A 26124-nucleotide genomic window follows, 5' to 3' on the forward strand; every position below is an offset into this window, starting at 1 on the left:
GTAGCTTTAGTTGGATGGTTAAAGTGGGTTTTCTCTAGTTTGCCGGCTTGCTCTATCACAGGGACGGTCAAGGTTTTCTCAGAAATTGCTGATGGTAACTACAATGAAACAGGCAGGGAGAAAAGCAAACATAAGAAAACGACTCACATTTAAAAGCCAGCTCTGGGCTGTACAGGAAGCATGGGGTCAATGTCAGTTATCAACAAGTCTGTTTTTATTATTTTTTTAGTTTAGATTTAAATTTATTTATTTTTGGCGGTGTTGGGTTTTCGTTGCTATGTGCAGGCTTTCTTTAGTTGCGGCGAGCAGGGGCTACTCCTCGTTGTGGTGCATGGGCTTCTCCTTGCGGTGGCTTCTCTTGTTTCAGAGTGTGGGCTCTAGGCACATGGGCTGCAGTAGCTGGGGCACATGGGCTCAGTAGTTGTGGCTCGTGGGCTCTAGAGCGCAGGCTCAGTAGTTGTGGTGCACGGGCTGTTACTCTGCAACATGTGGGATCTTCCCGGACCAGGGCTCGAACCTGTGTCCCCTGCATTGGAAGGTGGGTTCTTATCCACTGTGTCACCGGGGAAGTCCCCAAGTCTGTTTTTAGAAACTTTAGTTTAAAAATACACACTAATGCCTTTTCTCTTTCTTTGTGTCTGTTCTCTGACCATATGGTATGTTGCCATGGTTGGTTTTTTTGTTTTGTTTTTGAGATAGCATATGTGATACTCCTGATTTCTTTTCCATACTACCTTTAAAATAGCAAGTTGTCAACCACCTGGATTAACCACGACCACACCACGACTGAATTTATATTAGCTTTAATAAACACGGGTCAATGATTTACTCAAGAAATCACTGTCCATTTTTTTTCAAATTATCTATTTGTTCTTTGTGTTATTTCCCCAATATCTGCTTCTAACCCTGTAAAGAGTGTAAGTTGAACGGGAAACACTAAAAAAAATTCGAAGTAGTTTGCACATCGAGTGCCTACAGTACACATGAATTCTGCCAGGAAGCCCTGGAGCCTGCAGAGAAGGTGGAAACTTAGACCTTGCCCTTGGAGAGCTTGTTATGTGCTCTGCCATTTGTAAGTAATTGTGGACAATACAACGGCTATGAGCCACTGTGTAGAGAAGCCACAGATGTGCCACAGACTGTGCTGGGCACTTAATGCATGTCATCTCATCTGATCTCCAGAATAATCTTGCAGGAGGCATTTTACCCCTCATTGTGTGGATTAAGAAACTGAAGCTCAGAGAGGTTAAATGACTTGCCCAACATCTCACGGCCAGGAAGTGGTGACACAATTTGACTCCAATACCTGTGCTTTTAGGACTTCTAGGTTACTCGAAGTCATGATTTATTACCTGCTTTCCATACTCACAAACGGATCTTAGATGATTGGTTAGTGAATGATAGGATATTTTCCGAGTTAAAAAAAGGAAATGAACATTAGATGGTGTGAAAAACCACAAGACATCACATGGGCTACTTAGAAATGGGATTTTCTAGGAACACTGACAACTGTCTTATGGAAGTGTTATTCATCTGGTACATGCCACGCCCTGGAAGCAGCTCAGAGGACCCCAGCCTCAATTTGGGAAGACCTGTGGTATGTTTACTGCTGTACCAGAGGAGTCCTGGGGTCAGCTGGTACCCGCCCACGAGAACCGATTGTTAAATGTCCAGGAATTTTGCCAACTGGTTGATAAACATAGCCATTAATAAGAATTAACTTACATAAATTTACAATTAAATTATATCAGAAACAAAGGTGATACAAACTTAAAAGTCACCCCTTCCTAATTATTTTACTCTATTTTATTATTACCTATGCTCTTGAGGTTATTTCACTCTACTATATGTGTCTGTTGGAAATGCTACACAGTGATGTGTTACCACACCTCTCTTTCCATCTCTGTATTCAGGGATGTGTCATTGGGAGCTTGAAATTGACCGTGGAGGGAGTATTACACCATAGAAATCAGGAAATGCTATAAATCAGGGCTTGGTTTTTAAAAATTTTATAAATAGGTTTAATAATGGTGGTTCATGTAGAGTTTGATTTTGTTTCTTTGTTTGTTTTGTTGATTGCCTAGACTTAAGATGGTAATGGAGAAAATGTTAACAATGCAGATTATACAAAAGCATGTTGTGTTTTAGCCATTATGTTATGAATAGAAAAAAAAATTGAGGAAACGTTCTTCGAGTATTTGAAAATTATTATCTGATGCAGCAACAAAGTCACTCATGTCACTGATGAACATGTGAAGTTCTAACGTCTTTCTTTTTTCACTTGTATTATTCATAAATCCAAAATATCCAAAAATACCCACGAGTGCTCAGGTTGGGAACTCTCTCATTCGTCAACTGCAATGAGAAATTGGCTATGGATACAAGAGTTCGGCTAAAGTCAATGAAAGCATTCTGTGAGACTCAGCTGGCTATATAGAATTTACAAGAAAGGGTAATGTATTTCTTGTTACATGGAAAGACTGTGCTACACATTCTTTATATCAGTAAACCTTATGCTATGCATCCATGTACTTTACTTTTCCCAGAGAGCTGGTCATTAAATATTTAAAAGCCAATCGCTGGCTGTGCTGGCACCCAGCAGAGTGCCTACTACTCATGGTAGGTGTTCGCTGACTGAGCTGAACAGTTGGCAAATATAGTGTAAATAAAAAGCACTTTGATTCTGGGGCTGGGATGGGGAAAATACATGATAAGCCTGGCACATCTTGTAACAGCAGAGAGTAAGGAAGTGCCCAAAATGAAAAGGTGGGGAGATGCTCAAGGACACAGCAACCAACCTGAAAGAGCCCCCAGTGGCCAAGGCTGGAAGAATTTGAGCAAAGTAATAGTTAATGAGTATTGGATTATAACTCAAAGTGTAAAATCAGTATACATGGGTCCATACTGACATAGATACATTAGTGAGTAAATACATAAAGGAGGGAGAAGAGACTGGCTTCCTTACAGAAGAATTTAACATACATAGATGTGGAGCTTAATTCCCACAGTATGGAAGGGCCTGGGGGGTAGGGGTGATGGTGGCGAGCAGGCACACTGACCGCAGCATGGAGGAGCCATGGACCTGGAAAGACAGAATGGAGACTAGAAAACATGGCCAGTAGAACTCAGAAGCCAGGAGAGGGGGCTACATGGTGCCAGGAAAAATGGCCTTTATCTCAACAAGTCCCGGGATGTCACCATAACTCAGAGACGGATAATAATTCTATGTCCCCAAGAAAAGGCTAAATCATGTACGGGGTTTCAGTGTGAGAAATCAGGGTTATACATTTAGAACACAGAACCACCAAGTTATACATTATTTTTAGGTTTTGGAACTTAAAAGAATTAAGTCCCTTTGAGCTGTTCAGAAAAGCCATTCGTTTGGGGTTTTCCCAGCTGTGTTAAAGGAGATCTGGCCCATCTAATTTTCCCATTTTCTTGTAAATCTTCAATCTTATGGTTTTTCCTTTCCTTTCAAGTTCTAATCAGCTTCCTGGTCAGTCCATAAAATGGGAAATAGAATCTAATGAGAAAACAGCCGGATTTTTGCAAATAGCTTTTGCTACCCGTAGACTTGGCCTGCTTCAATTCGGTCTTGCCAGATAGAGAGACGGAATGAATGAATGAATGATCATCAACTAAGTTCAGAGAAGGAGCAACGTAGTTCTGATTTGGTAACAAAGGGTGTGGTCTGCCAGAGGAAGCAGGACGCGGCCAGGTTCCTGGCCGGGTCCGGGTTCTGTCTCAGCAGGATGCTAAGGGTTCAGCCCGCGCTCCCGTCTCCACCTCCCCCGATGTCATCTGCATCGCCTGTAGACATCTGGTGACAACACAGCCTCAGGGGTCCTTTTGTGTGAGTTTTTGCTGCGGAGGCCGAGCCTGAGGCTGCCTGCTGCCCCGTGCCCTCCACTTCACTGGTCTCGGGAAATCGCCTTTAATATAAAACACCCAGCCTCAGGAGTTCTCATCACATCAGTAAGTCCCCACAGGACCTGTAAGAGCACAGGGTAGAGGAAATCCTATAAGGTCAGGTAGGAGATGACAAAGCTTGACAAGAAACAGGTTTTGTTCTGAAGGGCACCATGCTCTCTGGTCATTCACTCCGTTGCCGGCTCCTCAAACCCCGGTACAGTAAAGCCACATCCTCCTCAACAACGGGCCCTATTCAGAGGTCCCAGGAATGTGGAAACACCACCCTTCTTGGGGATGGACAACTAAGGCCCCGACTCTGAGCTTCTCATCACACCTGTTCACCACAGGAGAGAAATGAGCAACTCTGCTTCCTTGGAGACTGGCCTGGGACTTTTCCAATGGAAAAGTGGATTATTCGTCATTTTCCTCCCCCCACATCCCTAGTAGCAAATCCCGTTCGGAAGGCTCCACTTAGGCAATAGGAATGCTTCCTAATGTCATGGACATCTTCTTTGTTTTTGCCTCCCCCGCATCCATTTCTTCCATCTTTTGGATGGGCACCTTAATTTTTTTGCAGGGAAGACACCCTTTCCCTGACAATCCTGAGTCCATAGAATTCTGACCCTTCCACCCCAGGGGTGAGACCATAACCCAGGCCTGGCCAATCAGAGCATTCCTGGCCCATGGCCTCAGTGATTGGTTCAGGGGAAGCCACGTGATCCAAGCCACTGCCAATGAAGATGCTGGCTCTTTCCCTGGAACTGCTGCTTTGTAGGATGCTGGGGCTGCTGGTGGCTACTTTCCTACAGGTGAGGCAAGAGTCTGTCTGAGATTGGGAAGCTAACAGGGAAGAAAGAGTCAGATTCCTGACCATGATTTGGGCGCCTGGATCCAGCTGGGCCTAAGCTGCAGCTTTTGGCCTTTTCAGTTCCATGAGCTTTTTTTTTTTTTTTTTTTGCCTAGGCTAGTTTTAGTTGGTTTTCTGACACTTGCAAACAATCAAATTTCCTGGACAGTATGCTTACTGAGACTTTAGCATAAGCATCACTATGTACTCAGAGTGAAAGTTGTTTTAAAGGTTATGACACGCTCAAATAAAACCCACCAGACTGTCATCATGCACCAAATTTACCTTTCAACTTATAAAAGTAAAGCAGCATCTCCAGAGAAGAATGATTTAAGACCAAGGAACCAATCATAAGACAAGTAGTAAAACGCTGCTTAGAGAAACTTTGATAGATAAATAGTTCTCTAGCTACAGCAGGCTTCAGACTACAAATCCCAAATTTCTGCTTCAAAAGTGACTCAGGGAAGACATTCCATAGTTTTATTTATTTAGCTCTTTGGCCTCGCCGTGCACTTGGGGGATCTTAGTTACCTGACCAGAAATTGAACCCAGGCCCTCAGCAGTGAGAGCACTGAGTCCTAACCACTGGACCACCAGGGAATTCCCAACAGTCCACAGTTTTAAAAGAAAACTTTCCAGTTGAAGAAACAGGCAAAATTTGTAATATGCATCCGTTGTATATATAATATGTTAATGTCTAGTATATTTATCAGATCCATGTCAATGTAATTATATTATTACTATATTTGCAAATGCATATATATGTGTATGTATATTTAGAACCACATATTTCCAGCTCTTTTTTAAAGAGGTATTGAAAAGACTGTTAAAAGTTTAGTTTTCCAGCTTGTCTGTTTCTTCTTATTCCTCAGTAAACTTAAGCAATTAACCAGCACATTTCCTGGCACACAGTAAGGCTCAATCTGAGTGAGTTCTTTCTCCCCAGCTCCCCCCTCTATTTTAAGTCCTTCTTTTAGAAACCAAGTCAAATGAAAGAGGCAGTACTGCATAATGTTACAAGCAGAGGCTGGTAAACGTTTTCTGTAGAGCCAGACAGTAAGCATTTCCAGCCCTGTGGGCCATATGATCTGCCCAGCTTACTCTGCCGTTGTAGCCGACAACACAGGCAATACTGAAATGAATGGGATGGCTGTGTTCCCAGGAAACTTTACAAAAGCAGGCGATGGCCCGCACTTGACCCTGGGCAATAACGTGCCGACCTCGGGTTAAGACCTTGGGATCCGGCGTCACACAGACTCTGGTCCGGCTCCCGGCTCTGCTCCTTCTCTGGGACCCTGACGAGTGTGTCATTTCTGTGCCTTGTCTGTAAGACATAGGGATACTAACAGCCATTTCTTAGTCTGTGAGAAGTGGGTGAGATAGTGCACGTGAAATGCTGGGAACACTTCCTGATCCATAATAAATGAGCATAAAACATTAGCCATCAGGTATGATCACCATCGTCAAAAAAGAAGAAGAAAGGGGGCAACTGAATTTGTCCAGGAACGGCAGCAATATCCCTGGTAAAGAGTTAGTGGATGGACTTCCCTGGGGGCGCAGTGGTTAAGAATCCGCCTGCCAATGCAGGGGACAGGGATTCGAGCCCTGGTCCAGGAAGATCCCACATGCCGCGGAGCAACTAAGCCCATGGGCCACAACTACTGAGCCTGTGCTCTAGAGCCCGCGAGCCACAACAACTGAGCCCGCATGCCACAACTACTGAAGCGCATGCACCTAGAGCCCATGCTCCGCAACAAGAGAGGCCACCGCAAAGAGAAACCCGCGCACTGCAATGAAGGGTAGCCCCCACTCGCCGCAACTAGAGAAAGACCGCGCGCATCAATGAAGACCCAACACAGCCAAAAATAAATAAATAAAATAAATAAAATAATTAAAGAAAAAAAGTTAGTGGAGCCAGGGACTTCCCTGGCCGTCCAGTGGTTAAGATTCCACGCTTCCAATGCAGGGGGTGCAGGTTTGATCCCCGGTTGAGGAACTAAGATCCTGCATTGGTGCAGCCAAAAAAAAAGTTAGTGGAGCCAAACAAGCAAGGAAGCCAGATAACTGAAAATGCATTTTCTTCTATTATCAGTGGCTTTCGTTTTTACCCACATAATGAATCATCCCCTGTCAGAGTGTGAAATTGCAGGTTGGACTGGGAATTGCAAGACCTTCATTAACCGCTGGGCAGTGAAGGACCTGCCTGGGCTCTCACGGCCCCACGATGCTTCGTGCTATTAGGAAAAGCCTCCAAGGGACTCAGGAGAGCTGGCTTTTAATCCTGTCTCTGGATCTATATGACTGATGCCTAACCTTGGGGAAGTCACTGAAACTCTCTGAGCCTCAGTTTATGCCATGATAGGGGTGGTCCCAGGGACCTCTATAAAAACAACTGAAGGGGGAAAGGGGACCTGGGATTAATGAGTAGCTCCTTGGCAGAAATTGGAAATTGAAGCTCAGAAAGGTAAAGTCAGTTGCAGCTGGCATTTCAACTTGGGTCCATCTAACTCCAAAGGCCTTGCTTTCTCGATTGTGTTCTGCAGAGCTTCCCCATTAAAGCAGCAAGGAATATTGGCCGACAGAGGGCGCTCTTCTCGCAAGACAGGACGTCATGACATTGCAGGGACAGAAGACACTATCCAGGAGCCACGTGGGAGAGTCTGGCTGGACTGGGAACAGGGCAGAGCAGGCAACAGGGAAGGCCAGACACAGGCAGTCATGGGGATGGGGGCTGCCGACAAGGAGCTGTCAACCCCCTCATGGAACAACTCGGCACGTCATTTGTGGCGCCTGGCTTCCTTTTTCATTCTGGCCATTTCCATCCGTTTTGCCGTATTTCAGAACAGAGAAAGACATGATGGATACATACGGGTGACGTGGGTTTCCTTACTCAGCTGCCTTGTAAGAACGGCGCCACTGTGACTAGCACAGATTGTTTCCACACCTCCTTTCCCAGAGCTCAGAAAGCACGAGTAAAGGCAACAACAAACAAAACCCACAACACGGCAGCACACCTGACTCTGGGACTTCAATTTCCCACGCCTGGTGCCAAGACTCTATGGGATTAATCAACGGTTGCTTCAGGGCATTGCAGATGGCCCTGCGGGTTATGTCCTGCACAGCTTCAGTGGGCGCCATCCACGTGGACTACGTTGTGAATGGTGACCCTGGAGTTGTGCAATATGGCAGCCCTAGGTAATACTTTGATGAGAGAGCTATAATTTACAAAGTATGGTCCTGGTGGCTTCCCTGGTGGCGCAGTGGTTGAGAGTCCACCTGCCGATGCAGGGGACACGGGTTTGTGACCCGGTCCGGGAAGATCCCACATGCCGCAGAGCGGCTGGGCGTGTGAGCCTTGGCCTCTGAGCCTGCACGTACGGAGCCTGTGTTCTGCAACGGGAGAGGCCACAACAGTGAGAGGCCCGTGACCACAAAAAAAAAAAAAAAAAAAAAAGGATGGTCCTGGGCACAACCTGCCTGCCAATGCACTTTGTCAAACGAGAGTTTTTCTTTATATTTTTCCATCTTGTATGTTATTCTATGGGTAATTTATCTGCAAATGTATTTATCTGCTAGTGGGGGCAGGTCTTGCGAGGTTTCCCTGTCCAAAAGGACACTTACAAAGGAGGCATCTTGGCTGCTCCATGCTGGTTTGCTTGACTCTAAAGCTGAGGGTTATCATGTGCTTATTAGGTGCCAGACGCTGGACTAAGCAATTTACGCACTTTGCCCACTTAATACCACAGTCACTCAAGGTGGTAGGAACTATTGTTACAGGAGTGGGGACCGAGACTCTGAGAGGTAGATGATTTGTGCACGTCCAGTATAAAAGCCGGTCAAGAGCAGGGCTGGGACGGCGCTGGAGTCAGCCTGACCTCAGGGCACGTGCTCTAACCACTGTGACATCTGCACACACATCTGGATTCCTAAGCGCCCCGCACGTCACCCCCCTCCCCCAGTAAAATGCTGTCACACCCTCCTCTATTGGTTAGGGTCACCACAACACCTGAACTAAATGCTTTCATTTGGGAACTCTTTGTCGGGAGAAGAACAGTTCTCATCATACTTAATCTGTATGATATCAGGGCAGTCCTCCGTGGAAACTCCATCCAAGGAGGAAACACAGCGCCCTCACCAGGGACCCCAAAATCAATTGGAAACAAGAATAGGCCGGAAGCAAGAGGGCCACGAATTTTTTAGAAAAACTGGGCTTCAAAATATTTGATGACAGATGCTCTTCAATACCTCTCCCTTTTTCCCCTCTTCCTTTCTCTTCTTTTAAACAGCCAGCAGGTTGGAGTCATCAGGAAGTGGAATTTGTAGGAAGGTGTCAGTCAGTCCACAGGCCGCCCTCACACGGACGCTGCAAAGGACCCCTCCATGAATATGAGCGTCATGGATGGAAGCTTCTCAAGCTGGGGACGCCCCGACAGAGAGCGCTTTTGAGAAGATGGGGTTGGGGAGAGTCCTGCAAAGTGCCCTGGGCACAGGCCAGGGGAACACTTGTGCAGCTGCCTGCAGTCAACCGAGGAATGAAGCAAGGTGCAAGTGCGTGTAGGAATAAGAATTGAAAAACTCCGTGTATATTCGAGTGACCGTGAGAGTATGCTTTCCTCGGTGTGAAAACCAGTCAAGGCTACTGCTCCAGCTAGCATCAGACTAAATGGTTTTCTCCCCGCCTTTTTCCACAAGTGGGGATAGTGTTTAATTTGCACTGACTAGCTGTGTGGCCCTGGGGAAATTACTTAACCTCTCTGAGTTTCGGATTCCTTGTCTGTCAAATGGGGATCACGGGAGAACCCATCTCATAGGTTGCTGTGAGCGTGAAATAAGGGAGAGCAGGTGAATTGCTTAGCACAGTGCTGTTCACGTCAGTGATTCCTCCTGCTGCTCTCCTGGTTTCTCTTCTTACAAAACATCTTCTTCCGTCTTATCTACTCAAGGTTAGAGGTCGTCATCACTGTTTCCCACAATTATATAAGAAGCACCTTGTAAAATAAAGTCCCCATTCCATAGTTGTACACCCGTGTGCATAACAAACTTACTCAAAATGGCCAAAAGGTGGAAGCAACCCAAGTGGCCATGGATGGATGAGCAGATAAACAAAATGTGGTGAATCCATACAATGAAATATTCAACTGGAATGAACCATGAGGATATCATACTAAGTGAAATAAGATGATCGCAAAAGGACAAACAATGTAAGATTCCATTTATATGAGGAACCTAGAATAGTCCAATTCACAGACACAGCATGGTGGGAGGGGAGGAAGGAAGCAGGGGGTTTGATTTGATGGGCTTAGAGTTTCACTTTGGGAAGATGAACAAAGTTCTGATGATGGATGGGGATGATGGCTGCACAGCAGTGTGAATAGATTTAATGCCACTGTGAACTGTACACTTAAACATGGTTAAGATGGTAAATTTTATGTGTATTTTACCATAATTTTGAAAATTAAAAGTTAAAAACAAACCCCAAAATGAAATACCTCCAAGGTTTCTCCGAGGTTTGGGGTGATAGAAATGGATGAAAGTGTTCTGAAAGCAGGTTGTGGTGATGGCTGCACAACTCCATCAATATATTCAAATTGATTGAATTGGACACTTAAAATGGGTGAAGTTACTGTTATGTAAATTGTACTTCAGTGAAGCTGTTAAGAGCAAGCAAGCAAACAAACACTTGCTGTGATCCGGAGGAAACTTTGGAGGATGAAGGAGCTGTTCACTGTCTTGATTGTGGCTATGGTTTCACAGGTGTACCCATATGTCAAAGCCCATCCACTTACAGACTTTAAACATGTGCCGTTTATGGCATGTCAATTATATCTCAAGAAAGCTGTGTTTTAAAAAGGCAGAACAGTATTCCATATATAAACAAACTCCTTATAATATATTAAACTCCTTAGAATATATTAAACAATATAATTTATTAAACAATGCCTCCTTTGGATGGAAATTTAGGTTTCAAATTTTATGCCCCTATCAATAATATTTCAATAAATATCTTTGTAGGAAAAAAAAAGAAAAAAATGCAGATATTATTTGCTGCTCCCCTATTCTTCTTCCCACAGGCAAGCCACAGAGTCAGAATTTCCCAGGGAGGGGGCCTGGGAACCTGTAATTTTACTGAACATTCCTGAAAATTTCTTGGAATCAGACATGTTGGGGCACATTGATTCAAACTTCATGAACTTGGATTTTCAGGCTTGGGAGTGTGAAATCCCCTTTTCTTTGATCCCTAAAAAATTCTGTAAGTGTTCCATACAAAGGATTCTAAATTTCGGTTTCCCTCCTATTGGCGGTGCATCAGAATCATCAGGGAGCTTGTGAGAATGCATATTCCCAGGCCCTACTCCCAGGGAGGATGTGTATGGTTGCCAGATTTCGCATAAATAAAGAAATGAATAAATCAATATATAATAAACTATAGGGTGTCCGTTAAATCTGAATTTCAGATAAACACCAAATAATTATTTTAGCATAAGTGGTTCCTTGCAATACTTGGGCCACACCTGTACATAACAATGATTTGTTGCTTCTCTGAAATTCAGATTTAACTGGGTGTCCTGTATTTCATCTGGGAATCCTAAGTATGAGTCCTCAGGCCTGGGGTGAAGCCCAGATCTGCACTGTGGGTCTGCTCCCCACGTGCTTCTGACGAGGGGGATCCTTAGAACCCATGTTGAGAACCCCTGATCAGGTCAACACCTTCTGGGTCAGGAGCCCCTCCTCAGGGCGGCCAGTGGATCCCAGTGCATCCCACAAGTGAGCACACTTTAATGTTGGTCCAAGGAGGAAAAGGGGGCTGAGAAGCAGCAGGAGAAAACTGTCCCAGGTTTTCAAAGCCAAACGTGGTGGATGCGGTGTCACGGGCCCTGCAGCCTGAGGGACGGTGCTCATCTTCTCTGAGTGGGTATTTAGGGCTGCCTAGGTAACCCACACCCAGGATTCTGCCTAGATTCTCTAAACTTTATTTATTTATACCCAGCCTCGTTCCCGAAAGGACTTTAAGCCTCGGAGGTCTCAGTCCATGCAGCGTTCTTGGTGCTGGGGAGTGAGGTTAACACGCCATCTCTCTGGGACACACACGACAGGTATTAATTGTGTGCTCACCACGAATGGGCATTATTCTGGGAGTTTTACAATTAGAACCATCTCATTTAGCCCTCGAGATAAGCCTGCAAGGTCATTGCTGTCGTTGGCCCCATTTTGTAGATGTGGAAACCGAGGTTCCGAGGGGTCCAATGGCTTGTGCAAGAGCGCACCGAGTAGGCCAGAGGCAGAGCTGGGGTTCTGACCCAGGACTGTGTTGCTAACCAGCCCCCATCCTGCCTCCCTACTGAACCAGATACTTCTGGTCACTGAGCTTTGCTGGGCGAATTTTGGGTTACGTTCCGCTTAACCTGGGGCCATACCTTAGGTCCTGATCCCGGGAACATTTCTGATCCGGTGTGATAACAGCTGGCAGGCCTTGAGCGTCTACTCCGGCCAGACACTTTGACTTTTTATACATAGATACTCTCTCAACGCCCTGCACCGCTGAGAAGACCCAGACCCAGGCACGCAGAGAAGCCTGGCCGAGGTCTCAAAGCTAGGAAGTTGCAGAGCACTGATCTGTCTAAAAAGGAAGCATCCATCTCTGCATCTTCAAAAGCACACACCTGCTTTCCACCTCCCCTCGCCAAGCTTCACTTTTCAGGAAAATGCTCTCCCTCGGGGCTGGTCCCTAGACAACTCTTGCATGTAATTCCACGAAATGCCCAGAAGAGGGCGCGAGGACTCGCTCTCCCCGGGCACCCACGCGATGGGGCTGAACTTCGCAGAATCTCGAAAGCAAGAGTGACGCGCTCCAGACGAACTCCACCTGTGGCCGTACCCGAGCCCTAGGCTGCACGGAAGGTGACACAACACGGCACCTCTGCACCCCACCCCACCCCACCCCCGCAGGGGCCTGGACTCACCGAGGCTGGGTTTTCGATGACCAGTTCGTAGGTCAGCCCTCTGGACCCAAACCTCAGGATGTCTCCGGGTAGGAGCTTCACAGCCACGTTCTGAATGTGGCACTCATTGACGAACGTGCCGTTGCAGGAATTGAAGTCGTGGAGAACAAAGCTGCTTTCGGCCTCATTATATTCAATGAGTGCGTGATGGTTGTCGACGTCTGCAGACTGAAATGCAGAAGGAGGACAGTCAGAGCCAGGAATAACAGGAATAACAAGGAATAACTAGTGCCACTGACACTGGGGGCCCCAATGTGCTAACCACTTCATCTGGCTGGACAGTCACTGCAATCCTCATTTTAAGAGGAGGATGCTGAGGGTCAGAGAGGTTAAGTGACTTGCCTAAGGCCACACAGCTAGTGAGTGGAGGGTCACCAGACCCTGACAGCAGACCCAGAATAGATGCCCAGTTTTGGGGTAGGGCGTCAGGCAACACAGAGGCAAGAGGGAACTCGGGGGGAATTGGCCAGGAATTGGCCACGTGATAGTTCTCTGATCCCATGCAAGTATCCTTTTGGTTGTCCCGAGTGGCAAGACAGCAGAAATGGCCCAACACAAACCAGAAAGGTCAGTTGGCAAGTGACAACTGTCCATTTACTGCAAGTGTTAAAGTGAAGGGGAGGTTTTGTAATAATTGTTGTTTTCATTTGTTTGTTCTATTCATTTTTAAAATAACATGTTTTTTCTAATAATGCAGAAAATGAGAACTAGAGAAAAACACAAAGAAGACATTAAAATCACTTAGACTCCCGTCCCCCAGAGGCAGGCACTGAGAACACGGTGGTTCACATCCTTCCAGTCTTTTCTCTATGCTTACAATCTTTTTAAAAAGTTTAAACACAATTGAGCTCACACCACAAAACATAGTTTTATAACTACCTTTTAAAAGCCTTGGTGTATAATGAAGGTTTATCCCATGTGATTAATTATTACTGTTGCTTCTTAAAAGCTACTCAGAATTACCAAAGATGATCTATTTTTCAATAGGGGCCCTGGTGTGACCACATTTCCCACAAAAGAGAGAGACCCCAGACAGTGAATTGTCAGTGGCGTCAGAAACCTCCTGTGTAACCACTTTAATAAGAAGAATGAGCAAACCTTGGCACCAAGGAGGAAATATCACATCCCCCCTGGCCCTGGCGCCCTGGACTATGGGCTGCAGGGCACGTGCGGAGTCTTCTGTCTTCTCAGGACACTGCCTATGAGCCATCCACTCCAGCCTGAGACTTTGCAATTATTTTCTAAGTCACTCTTCTCAGAGTGCCTCATCCAACTTTCACAGAGAGTACTTGGAATTAGAAATCTATATTAACGTCCCACAATATAATTATAACCAATAGCTTTTATTAATAATAGCTTATAGTATATGAATAGATAATAATATAACTGCATATATTAGTAGAATATATTAATGACACATTATGTGTAATTACACAAATGCCAGGAAATTTGCTAAGTGCTTTACTGCATTATCCCGTTTCATCTTCACAATAATTCAAAGGGATACTTCCTCATTTCAAAAAATTTAATTTTTTATTTAAGTCTAGTTGATTTACAATGTTGTGTTAGTTTCAGGTGTACAGCAAAGTGATTCAGTTATACATATATATAATATCTATTCTTTTTCAGATTCTTTTCTATCACAGGTTACTGCAAGATATTGAATATAGTTCCCTGTGCTGTACAGTAGGTCCGATAGTTACTCATTTCTTAGATGAGGAAACTGAGGCATAGAACGATTAAGTGTGCCCACAGTCAGCCACTTTGACTCGCTTGGCTTGTTCCCAGGTTTGCCTGATTCAAATGACTGTGCCTTTACCCACTTTTCAAATTCCTACCAAACACTTTGGCACTTAAAATACTGAAACACAAGAAGAAAGCAGGAGTAGCTCTATTAATTTCAGGCAGAGCCAACTTCAGAGGAAGGAAAGTTATCAGGGATAAAGAGAGGCGATACATAGTGATAAAGGGGTTGATTCTCCAAGCAGACATAACAGTCCTTCATTGTATGTACCCAACAATAGAGCATCAAAGTATGGAAGGCAAAAACTGATAGAACTGCAAGGAGAAGCAGATGAATCCATCATGGTAGCTGGAGACCTCAACAGCCCTCTGTCAGTGACGGGCAGACCCACCAGGCAGAAAATTAATAAGAATGAAGTTGAACTGAACAGCACTACCATCATCTGGATCTAACTTGCAACCACACAGCTTCATCCCACAGCAACAAAACACACATCCTTCTCAAGCTCCCATGGAACATTCACCAAGCAGACCACATTCCAGGCCACAAAATATACCTCAACAAATGTAAAAGAATAGAAATTATGCAAAGTACGTTTTCAGAACACAATGGAATTAGGCTAGAAACCAATACCAGAAAGACAGCTGGAAAATACCCAAATATTTGGAGATTAAACAACACACCTCTAAATAACAGATGGGTCAAGGAGGGAGTCTCATGGGAAATAAAAATTTATCTTGAGCTAAATGAAAATGAAAATACAACCTATGAAAATTTGCAAGATGCAGTGAAAGCAGTGCTTGGAGGGAAGTTTATGGCATTGAAGGCATACATTTGAAAAGATCTAAGCTTCCACCTTATGAAACTAGAGAAAGAAGAGCAATATAAGCCTACCACAAGCAGAAGAAAAGAAGCAATGAATGAAATAAAAAGCAGGAAAACAAGAGAGAAAAGTCAGCAAAATAAAGAGCTGTTTGGTCTTTTTTTTGTAAAGATCAATAAAATTGACAAACCTCTAGCAGGATAACCAAGAAAAAAAGAGAGAAGATACAAATTACTCAAATCAGAAATGAAAGCAATGGCATCACTACTGATCTCATGGACACTGAAGGGATAATAAAGGAATATTATGAATAATTCTATGCCAACAGATTTTATAACTTAATGAAGTGGACCATTTCCTTGAAAGACACAATCTACTGAAACTCACACAAGGAGAAATAAATACTCTGAAAAGACTCATATCTAGTAAAGAATTTGAATCAATAATGATTAACCTTCCAAAATGGAAAGCACCAGGCCTGGATGGGTTCACTGGTAAATTCTATCAAACATTAAGGAAAGAATGATACCAGTTCTCAATAATCTCTTCCAGAAAACAGAAGAAGAGAGAACACTTCCCAGCTCATTCTGTGAGGCCAAACTTATTCTAATAGCAAAACCAGATAAAGATATTACAAAACAGGAAAATTGCAGACCAATACCTGTCATGAATATAGATGCAAAATCCTCAACAAAATATGAGCAAATTGAATCCAGTGATGTATAAAAAGAGTTCTACACCACAGACAAGTGGGATTTATTCCAGGTATGCAAGGCTGGTTCAATATTTGGAAATCAATTAATGTAATCCATCACATCAACAGCGTAGAGAAGAGAAATCGCATTATCATAACAGTAGATGCAAAAAGAGCATTTGACAAAATTAAACACCATCCATGATAAACTAACAAACCACCAAACCACCACAACAACTCTTGGCAAATTAGGGATGGAGGGGAACTTCCTCAACCTGATAAAGTACATCTATAAAAACCCTAAAGCTAACGTCATATTTAATGGTGAGAAACTAGAAACTTTCCAATTAAGATCAGGAATAAGGTGAAGATGTCCCCTTTCACCACGCATTTTCAACATTGTACTGTATCTCCTAGCTAATGCAACAAGGCAAGAAAAGAGAATAAAAGATAGATTGGGAAGGAAAAAGAAATCTTCTTTGGTGAGGTGTTTGTTCAGATCTTTTGCCCATTTTGCAGATGGCATGATTGTCTATGCAGAAAATCCCAAAGAACCGACAGAAAGCCCTCCTGGAACTAATGAGCAATTGTACCCAGGTTGCAGAATACATGATTAATATACAAAAGTCAATTGCTTTCCTATATACCAACAATGAACTAGTGGAATATGAAATTAAAAACACAACACCATTTACATTAGCACCAAAAAAAAAAATGAAGTACTTAGGAATAAATCTAACAAAATACTTAGCTATATGAAGAGGTATATGAAGAAAACTACAAAATGTTGATGAAAGAAATCAAAGTAGTCTAAATAAATGAAGAGATATTTCATGTTTGTTTGAAATTCCTTAATGATGTATGATGTTTAACATCTTTTCATATGCTTATTTGACATCTGTAGATTTTCTTTGGTAAGGTGTCTGTTGAGCTCTTTTGCCCATTTTTAAGTTGGGTTGTTTGGTTTCTTATTGTTGACATTTAAGACTCATTTATATTGTTTATTTATTTATTTTATTGAAATGTAGTCGATTTACAATGTTGTATTAATTTCTGCTGTACAGCAAAGTGATTCAGTTATACATATATATACATTCTTTTTAAAATATTCTTTTCCATTATGGTTTATCACAGGATATTGAATGTAGTTCCCTGTGCTCTACAGTAGGACCTTGTTGTTTCTCCATCCTGGATGTAACAGCTCACATCTGCTAACCTCAACCCCCCACTCCATCTCTCCCTCAACCCCCTCCCCCTTGGCAACCACAGTCTGTTCTCTATATCCATGAAGACTCATTGATTTTGGATACATGCTTACAGCATCTTTATTCATAACTGCCAAAAACTGGAAGCAACCAAGATGTCCTTTAAAAGGTAAATGGATAGACAAATTGTGGTACATCCATACAATGAAATACTAGTGATAAAAATAAATGAGTTATCAAATAACAAAAAAGACATGGAGGAATCTTAAATGCATATTGCTTAGTGAAAGAACCTAGTCTGAAAAGGTTACATACCGTATGATTCCAACTGTATGAAATTCTGGAAAAAGTAAAACTATAAGGAGAGTAAAAGATCAGTGCTTGCCAGGGGCACAGGGGCTCTGGGGCTCAGGATGAAGACGAGGGGCACAGGGGATTTTATGGCAGTGAAAATATTTTTTTATGATACTGTAATGGTGGATACTTGTCACTATACATTTGTCAAAACGAAAGAACGTACAATGCAAAGAGTGAACCCTAATGTAAACTATGGACTTAGTTAATAATAGCATATCAATATTGGTTCATCAGTTGTAACAAATGTACCGCACTAATGCATGATGTTAATAATAGGGGAAACTGTGTGTATTGGAGGGGTGGATATATGGGAACTCTCTGTATTCTCTGCTAAAATTCCTGTAAACCTAAAACTGTTCAAAAAAATAAAGTATTAAAAAAATAAAAACACATTAGTTCTTTGGAAAATGTCACCCACATCATCTTCATCACCATTGCCATTGATCTTTGTGTCCTTTGAACCTTTGATAACCCATGAATGAGAGAAATTCTGTGTGTTACATTTTGTTTTTCTCTTCCCAGGCTTCACTGCTTTCAGTTCCTCAAAAACTGTCAAGCCATTATTAAGAAATCAAAGCAAGCAGGAAGTTTTAAATGACTCCACAAATTTGGGTGAGCATCTGCCACATGTCAGGCCAGGAGACAGCTTGGTAGTTCGGCCCTATAATATCACTCGCTCCCTTTACTTGGAAAATTGCTAAATGCTGCTACTGGACAGACGCCCTGCTGCTAATACAGACTGACTGTATAAGCTCCATCCTACTCAGCTGTCCAACTATGAGATGAACTGTTATTTATTTATTATTATTTTTATTATTATCCTTATCATCATCTAACATATTTTGAGGGCATCCTGTGAACTGGGTCCTGCTGAAGCATTTTGTCTGCATTTTTATCATTTAATCTGCATGACAGCCCTAAACAGGGTCTCTATTATTATCTCCATCTTAGAGATGAAGAAGCTGAGACTCAAATGGTGAAGTGAGAGGACAGCATTACCTTGATACCAAACCCAGACAAAGACACTACAAGAAAACTACAGACCAATATCTCTTATGAACACTGATACCGCAATCCTCAACAAAATAGGAGGAAACCGAATTCAACAGCACATTAAAAGGATCATACACTATGACCAAGTGGGATTTATTCTTGGAATGCAGACTTGATGGTTCAACATATGAAAATTAATCCACGTAATACATCACATTAACAGAAAGAAGGAAAAAAATGATCATCTCGATTGATGTACAAAATGCATTTGACAAAATGCAACACTCTTTCATGATAAAAGCACTCAACAAACAGGGAATAGAGGGAAATTACCTCAACATAATAAAGGTCAAATATGAAAGGCCCACAGGTAGCATCATACTGAAAGGTGAAAGACTGAAAGCTTTTCCTCTAATTTCAAGAATAAGATAAGGATACCTGCTTTTGCCACTTCTATTCAACAAAGTACTGGAAGTCCTAGCCAGAGCAATTAGGCAAGAAAAAGAAATAAAGGCATCCAAATTCGAAAGGAAGAAGTAAAATTATCTCTGTTCACAGGCAACATGATCTTACATGTACAAAATCCTAAAGAGTCCATGAAAAACCACAACCCTCTTAGAACTAATAAATAACATTCACTAGCAAAATCGTAGGACACAAAATCAACACACAAACATCAGTTGTGTTTCTATATGCTCACAATGAACAATCTGAAAAGGAAGTTAAGAAAATAATTTAATTTACAATAGCATCAAAATGAATAACATATTTTGGGATAAATTTAACCAAGGTGGTAAAAGATGTGTACACTGAAAACTACAAAGTGCTGCTGAAAGAAATTAAAGACACAAATAAATGGAAAGACACCCTGTATTCGTGGGTTGGAAGACTTAAGATTGTTAAGATGTCATTACTACACAGCAGGATCTACAGATTCAAAATCCCAACAGCAGTTTTGGCAGAAATAGAAAAATCCATCCTAAAATTCATATGGAATCTCAGTGGGCCCCAAATAGCCAAAATAATCTTGAGAAAGAAAAGCAAAGCTGGAGGTCTCACACTTCCTGATTTCAAAACTTACTGCATACAAAGGTACAGTAATCAAAACAGTGTGATACTGACATAAGGTCAGGCACATAGGCCAATAGAATAGAATAGAGAGCACAGAAATAAAACTTTGCATGTATGGTCCAATGATTTTTGACAAGGGTGCCAAGATTATTCAATGGGGAAAGAGCAGTATTTTCAACAAATGATGCTGGGAAAGACTGCAAAAGAATTAAGTTGAACTCTTACCTTACACCATGTATAAAAATTAACTCAAAGTGGATCAAAGACTTAAACATAGTCTAAAACTATAAAACTTTTAGAGGAAAGCACAGGAGGAAAGCTTTATGACATTGGATTTGGCAATGCATTTTTGGATATGATACCAAAAGCATAGGCAGCAAAAGTAAAAATAGATAAATTCAACGATATCAAAAATTAAAACTTCTGTGAATCAAAGGACACAATAAACAGGGTGAAAGGCCATCTAGAGAATGGGAGAAAATAGTTGTAAATCACAAATCTGAAAAAGGGTTAATATGAAGAATATATAGAGAACTATAACTCAACAACAACAACAAAAAAGAACCCCCAAATAACTTGATCAAATATGGGCAAAGAACTGGAATAGACATTTCTCCAAAGAAGATATATAAATGTCCAACAAGCATATAAAAAGATGCTCAACATTACTAGTCATTAGGGAAATTCAAATCAAAACCACAGTGAGATACCACCTCATACCCATTAGGATGGCTACTATCAAAAACAAACAAACAGCAACAGAAAATAACAAGTGTTGGCAAGGATGTAGAGTAGGGGAACACTTATGCACCGCTGAGAATGTAAAATGGTGCAGCTGATATGGAAAACAGTAGAGCGGCTTCTCAAACAATTTAGAATAAAATTATCATATGATCCAGCAAGTCCACTTCTGGGTATATACCCCAAAGAATTGAAAGCAGGAACTTAAAGAGATATTTGTACACTCATGTTTATAGTAGCATTATTCACAATTGCCAAAAGGTGGAAGCCACCCAAATGCCCACTGACTGATGATTGGATAAGCAAAATGTGGTCCATCCATACAGTGGAATATTATTCAGTGTAGGAGGAAGGGAATTCTGACACATGCTACAACATGGATGAACCGTGAGGACATTATGTGAAGTAAGTGTCACAAAAAGGCAAATTTTGTATGATTCCACTATGTGAGGTACATAAAGTAGTCAAGCTCATAGAAACAAAATAGAACGGGGGTTGCCAGGAGCTGGGGAAGCGGAAACGGGGAATTGTTGTTTAATGGGTACAGTTTCAGTTTTGCAAGATGAAAAATTCTGAGGCTGGTTGTACAACAATGTGAATAACTTACAACTACTGATCTGTACACTTAAAAGTGGTTAAGACGGTAAACTTTATAGGTATTTTACCACGATTTAAAAAATGGCTAAGATGAAGGGACTCACTCAACATCAGGATGCTGGCACAGGGCAATGTCAGGGTTTGAACCCAAGGCTAATTCCAAAACTTGTACCTTTGATTTGTACCCTGTGATTTTCAGAGTAGAGAGTGATTTAATAATGAGAGAGGAGACAGGCAGGACCTAATATACAAAACAAGTGCATTTTTTAAGGCTCCTGCATTGAAAATGTCTTTAAAAAGTATATAGTGAGTCCATAAAATATTGAGACGTTTAAACTTCTATTAACAATGACCATCTGCTCTGATGACCCCTGTGCTTTAAGGAAGACTCCTCGGGAAGCTGACTTAGTTATGACGTTGCCCTGAGGTTCGCTGACATTGTCGCTGAGGTTCGACGTGTACCTGGAACCGTCCTTTGGAGCTAGGTTTCAACCTTGCATCACCTGGCACTGGGAAGCCCCATCTCAGACCATAACCTTGCGCTCCCGGCCTTCCTTATCCTCTGTCTCGTCCTCTCCTTGAGTCACGTAGCCTTTGCTCCCTGTTTGCTCCCTATGGGTAATGCCCTATGCTCACCCACCCTGGGCCCTGCTCAAGCTCACCAGCTCCTTCAAGTCCATCCCGGCCCCCAAACCCTCCTGCCACCCTCACACTTCTGTCCTGAGGCTGGCCCAGTGCCCTTTGGGCACCCCAGACAGCAGGTCCCTGCTCTCAGGCTTTTCATTCTACTTTGACAACAGCCTCCTAGGTCTTCACCTCCTGCACCTGCCGGCATTCTCCGTCTGCTTCTCCCGACCCTCCTCCATCCCTTTACACGGTGCCCTCTGCCCAGCAGGCCCACCTGTGCAGCTACATCCATGGGCTGATGGGCTCCTTGTCTCTGGTTTCTTGTTGGGTTTGGCCAATGGGGGGTTAGAGATCAGAGCAGGGAGGAGAGAGCTTGGGGTACTTACTCCCCTGGCTTCCATTCTCTGGGGCCACACAGCTTCCCTCAGAGGACTCTACCCAGCCCTCGGGGTCTCCAGGTCCCAGGAAATGCCCCTGCCCCTCACCCCTCAGCTCTGGGGGTGGGAACAGTCCTCACTCATACTAGCTCTGGGCCCTGCACTATCCTTTGAGGTTTCTCTGAGCCCTGCCCACTCCCTATGGAGTCCCTTCAGGAAACTCCCCTCCATCACTCCACACCCCTGTGAATGTGCCTTCAGCTCCCTGCCAGGACCTGGACTTCCCAGGCATGGAGAAGCTCTTAGATGGGACCTTCAAGGCTTCTCTTAGCTGCCAAGGGCCTCTGGGTGGTCCTGCCTTCATCCCACCCTGGTCTGGTCCCTCTCCTCAACCATCTCCTCTTCTGCATCCTCACCTTGACAGTGTAACTTCCGTCTAACCTGTGAACGTGCTCACCACCCCCTCGGCCTGGAAATGCCGCCCCTTCCCCCTTCTTTTCCTTTATTGTCAAATGGCTTCAAGAGGTTCCTCTCCCGCTGGGTCCTCAACCCACTGCCATTGCCCTCGGGGGCCTCCTCGGGCTCTCGGCCTCCCTGTGACATGTGACACAGTTGTCAGAGAGAGGCACATGGCCTGGTGGTTCAGGGGTTGGGGGAGCAGGGCAACGTGGTGGTTATTAGACTGGGCTCGAGTCCAGCTCTCCTACTTCCTAGCAGGGTGACGTTGGGCAAGTGATACCTCAGCTTCCTCATCTGTAAGGTAACAAAAGGACCATCTTATAAGTTACTGGTGACCTATAAATGATATAATACATACAAAAGCACTTAGAAGAGAACATAGGGCAAATGGGAAATGTTCTCTGTTATGAGCAAGAGGATGGGCTCTGGAGTTAGAAAGCCTTGAGTTCAAGTCCCACCTCTGCTACCTTCCAGCTGTGCAGCCTGGGGCATGGTTCTTTGCTTCTCTTTGGTTGCTCCCTGAGCAGCAAAAATGAGTTTGATAAGCTGGGCTTCATAGGATTGACAAAAGGTACTGCTTGGTGAAATGTTCAAAGGAGTGGGATAACATTTTTAAAATTAACTCGTGTGTGTGTGTGTGTGTGTGTGTGTGTGTGTGTGTGTTTTATCTATTTCTTTTAACCTTTTGGTTCTAGGCTATCCCATCCCCCAGCCCCATCCCCCCACTGCCTCCAGAAAGGGATGTAGTGCAGAGATAGTAAAAAAAAAAATGGGGTTTTCAAAAGAATAAGGATATGAGGAAACGGCCAGGCGCTGGTGAGACGACGAGTCTGGGATTTGAAGGAAAGAAGAAGCTTCTCTGCTTCCCCGTCAGCTGGATCCTTCCTCCCCGGTCTCCCCGGGAGAGCCCTGTGGACCGGCAAGGCCTCAGGAGAGGCTGGTCCTGAAATCAGACTGCCCGAGCGTGGTGCCCAGTGCCCCAGCCTCCCTCTGTGACCTCAGGCAGGATACTCAGCCTATCTGTGCCTCAACGCCCTCATCTGTAAAGTGGGGCAAACAACACTAACCTCCTAAGGATGAAATGAGTTAATACACTCGAAAGTGCCAAGAACAGTACCTGGCACAAAGCAAGCTGTCTCTGTGATGAATACCCTCAGCCTGGCAACAGCTCTCTGGCTCCCTCACCTCTCTGACTGCTTCCAGGTCTCCACGCCGGGTTCCTCTCCCCTCAGATGTCCATTTCCTCTGCACTCTGTCCATGGGCTGGGGCCACTGTACCACCCCCTCGATTTGCAGGTGTGTATTTCCAACCCCTGGTTCATCTCCAGGCCCCAAACTGCCTGGCCGCTTCCGGGATGTTGAGGTGCTCACTCAACCAGTCCTGCTTCCTGCCCTCTTGGTAACGGTATTATCACCTTCCAGCTCATCCAGCCATCTTTCTCCATGGCCTGTGGCATTGATCCTACTGATTCTTCCAGAAAGCTCTCAGACCAGTCCCAAAGCAATGGTCCAGTCAGGTGGTAGTATTAATGTGGTGGGCAGAATGGTCTCCCAAAGATGCCCATGCCCTGATCCCCAGAACCTGGGAATATGCTCCATGACGTGGCCAAAGGGACTGTGCCGATGTCAAGGTTACTAATCAGTGCTCTTAAAAGAGGGAGACTAAGGACTTCCCTGGTGTTGCAGTGGTTAAGAATCCGCCTGCCAATGCAAGAGACACGGGTTCGAGCCCTGGTCCGGGAAGATCCCACATGCCATGGAGCAACAAAGCCCGTGTGCCACAACTACCGAGCCTGCGCTCCAGAGCCCACGAGCCACAACTACTGAGCCCACGTGCCACAACTACTGAATCCGCGTGCCTAGAGCCTGTGCTCCACAACAAGAGAAGCCACTGCAATGAGAAGCCCGTGCACCGCAACAAAGAGTAACCCTCGCTCGCTGCAACTAGAGAAAGCCTGTGCTCAGCAACGAAGACCAAACCCAGCCAAAAACTTTAAAAAAATTTTTTAAAAAGTGGGAGACTATCCTGGGTTATCCAGGTGGGACTAATTGAACTCCACCAGTCCTTATAAGCAGAGAACTTACTCTGGCTGGATTGGAGAGATAAGTGGTGTTTCTTGCTGGGCCCCCACTTAACAGCCCCAATGCTCCTCTTCCTGGGAAAGCACCAGGTCAACGTTTCCTCTTTACCCAAATCGCCCCCTAGATGGCGCCACCTCAGTCTGTTGCATGAATGAGGATCAGGAGAACATTGATCTCACATTTCACTGACAACCCTCATTCTGGATTCCACAGGGTGGAATTTCCCTAGCTTACTCAATTATCTTGTTATCTCAGTTAACTGAGAATTTCCAATTTAGATATTAGATGTTCCCAAAGCTAAATTTACACTCAAAAAGTGAAGCTTCTGTTTTTAGAAGCTTGAGTCAGCTCAGTCTGAAACTCAGCCTCACCTCCCCCGTCTAGCTGTGTGATTTGGGCCAGTTCCTTAACCTTTCTGAGTCCCATGTCCATGTCATCAAATGAGGATAATAATGATAATAGTAGTTCTCACCTTCACAGGATTTGTTTTGAGGATATAATTCTGTAAATATATATACAGAACATACATAGATGATGTATAAAGCCATGTGAGATACAGTAAGTAGTCCATAAATGTATGCTGTAGCTATTTGTATTATGTATGCTATTCAAAAGATTATGATCGAAAATTTCTTTCATATCACATCCATCAGAATGCCTACTATAAAAAAAAAAAAAAAGGGAAGGGCTTCCCTGGTGGTGCAGTGGTTGGGAGTCTGCCTGCCGATGCAGGGGACACGGGTTCGTGCCCCCGTCTGGGAGGATCCCACATGCCGCGGAGCGGCTGGGCCCGTGAGCCATGGCCGCTGAGCCTGCGCGTCCGGAGCCTGTGCTCCGCAACGGGAGAGGCCACAACAGTGAGAGGCCCGCGTACTGCAAAAAAAAAAAAAAAAAAAATGGAAATAACAAGCGTTGGTGAGGACGCAGGGCAAGTGGAACCCTTGTGCACTGTTGTGAGAATGTAAATTGTTGCAGCCACTATGGAAAACAGCATGGCGGTTCCTCAAACAATTAAAAGTAAAATTATCATATGATCCAGCAAGTCTACTTTTGGGTATATATCCCAAAGAACTGAAAGCAGTGGCTTGAAGAGATATTTATACACCCATGTTCATAGCATTGTTTGCAACAGCCAAAAGGTGGAAACAACCCAAGTGTCCATTGGTAGATGAATGAATAAACAAAATGTGGTGAATCCACACAATGGAATATTATTCAGCCTTAAAAAAGGAAGGAAATTTGGACACATGCTACAGCATGGATGAACATGGAAATTATACTCAGTGAAAGAAGCCAGTCACGAAAAGACAAATACTGGTATGATTCTACTCATATGAGATACCCAGAGTAGTCAAGGTCATAGAGACAGAAAGCAGAACGGTGGTTGCCAGGGGCTGGGCCGGGGGGGCATGGGGAGTTGTTCTTTCATGGGTGCAGTTTCAGTTCTGCAAGATTCAAAGAGTTCTGGATAATAATTGGGGTGACGGCTGCACAACAGTGTGAATACATTTAATGCCACTGAACTGCACACTTAATAAAAGTGGTTAAGATGGTAAATTTTATGTTATGCATATCTTACCACAATAAAAAAATGA

General features: G+C 43.8%; 3 protein-coding genes and 1 pseudogene across 4 annotated transcripts in view; all 4 read right to left on the reverse strand.

Moving 5' to 3' along the window:
• The window catches only part of LOC309808894 (centrosomal protein of 78 kDa-like), a 981446-nt pseudogene that overhangs the window by 635204 nt on the left and 320118 nt on the right, over positions 1-26124 (reverse strand). The gene's annotated exons all lie outside the window — the stretch shown is intronic.
• The window catches only part of LOC309807680 (interferon regulatory factor 6-like), a 445413-nt gene that overhangs the window by 242078 nt on the left and 177211 nt on the right, over positions 1-26124 (reverse strand). The gene's annotated exons all lie outside the window — the stretch shown is intronic.
• Positions 1-26124, reverse strand: part of LOC309808078 (forkhead-associated domain-containing protein 1-like) — a gene marked incomplete at both ends in the record, with an annotated part of 196499 nt that overhangs the window by 67834 nt on the left and 102541 nt on the right. The window lies entirely within an intron of this gene.
• LOC309808079 (forkhead-associated domain-containing protein 1-like) overlaps positions 1-26124 on the reverse strand; it is a gene marked incomplete at both ends in the record, with an annotated part of 92131 nt that overhangs the window by 59641 nt on the left and 6366 nt on the right. Inside the window, one exon of the mRNA XM_082628086.1 lies at positions 12721-12927. Within this exon, the coding sequence (XP_082484212.1) occupies positions 12721-12927 (207 nt within the window). The remainder of the gene's footprint in view (positions 1-12720; positions 12928-26124) is intronic.

Source organism: Mesoplodon mirus (assembly GCF_964341445.2).
Source record: "Mesoplodon mirus genome assembly, chromosome: 7".
NCBI lineage: Eukaryota > Metazoa > Chordata > Mammalia > Artiodactyla > Ziphiidae > Mesoplodon > Mesoplodon mirus.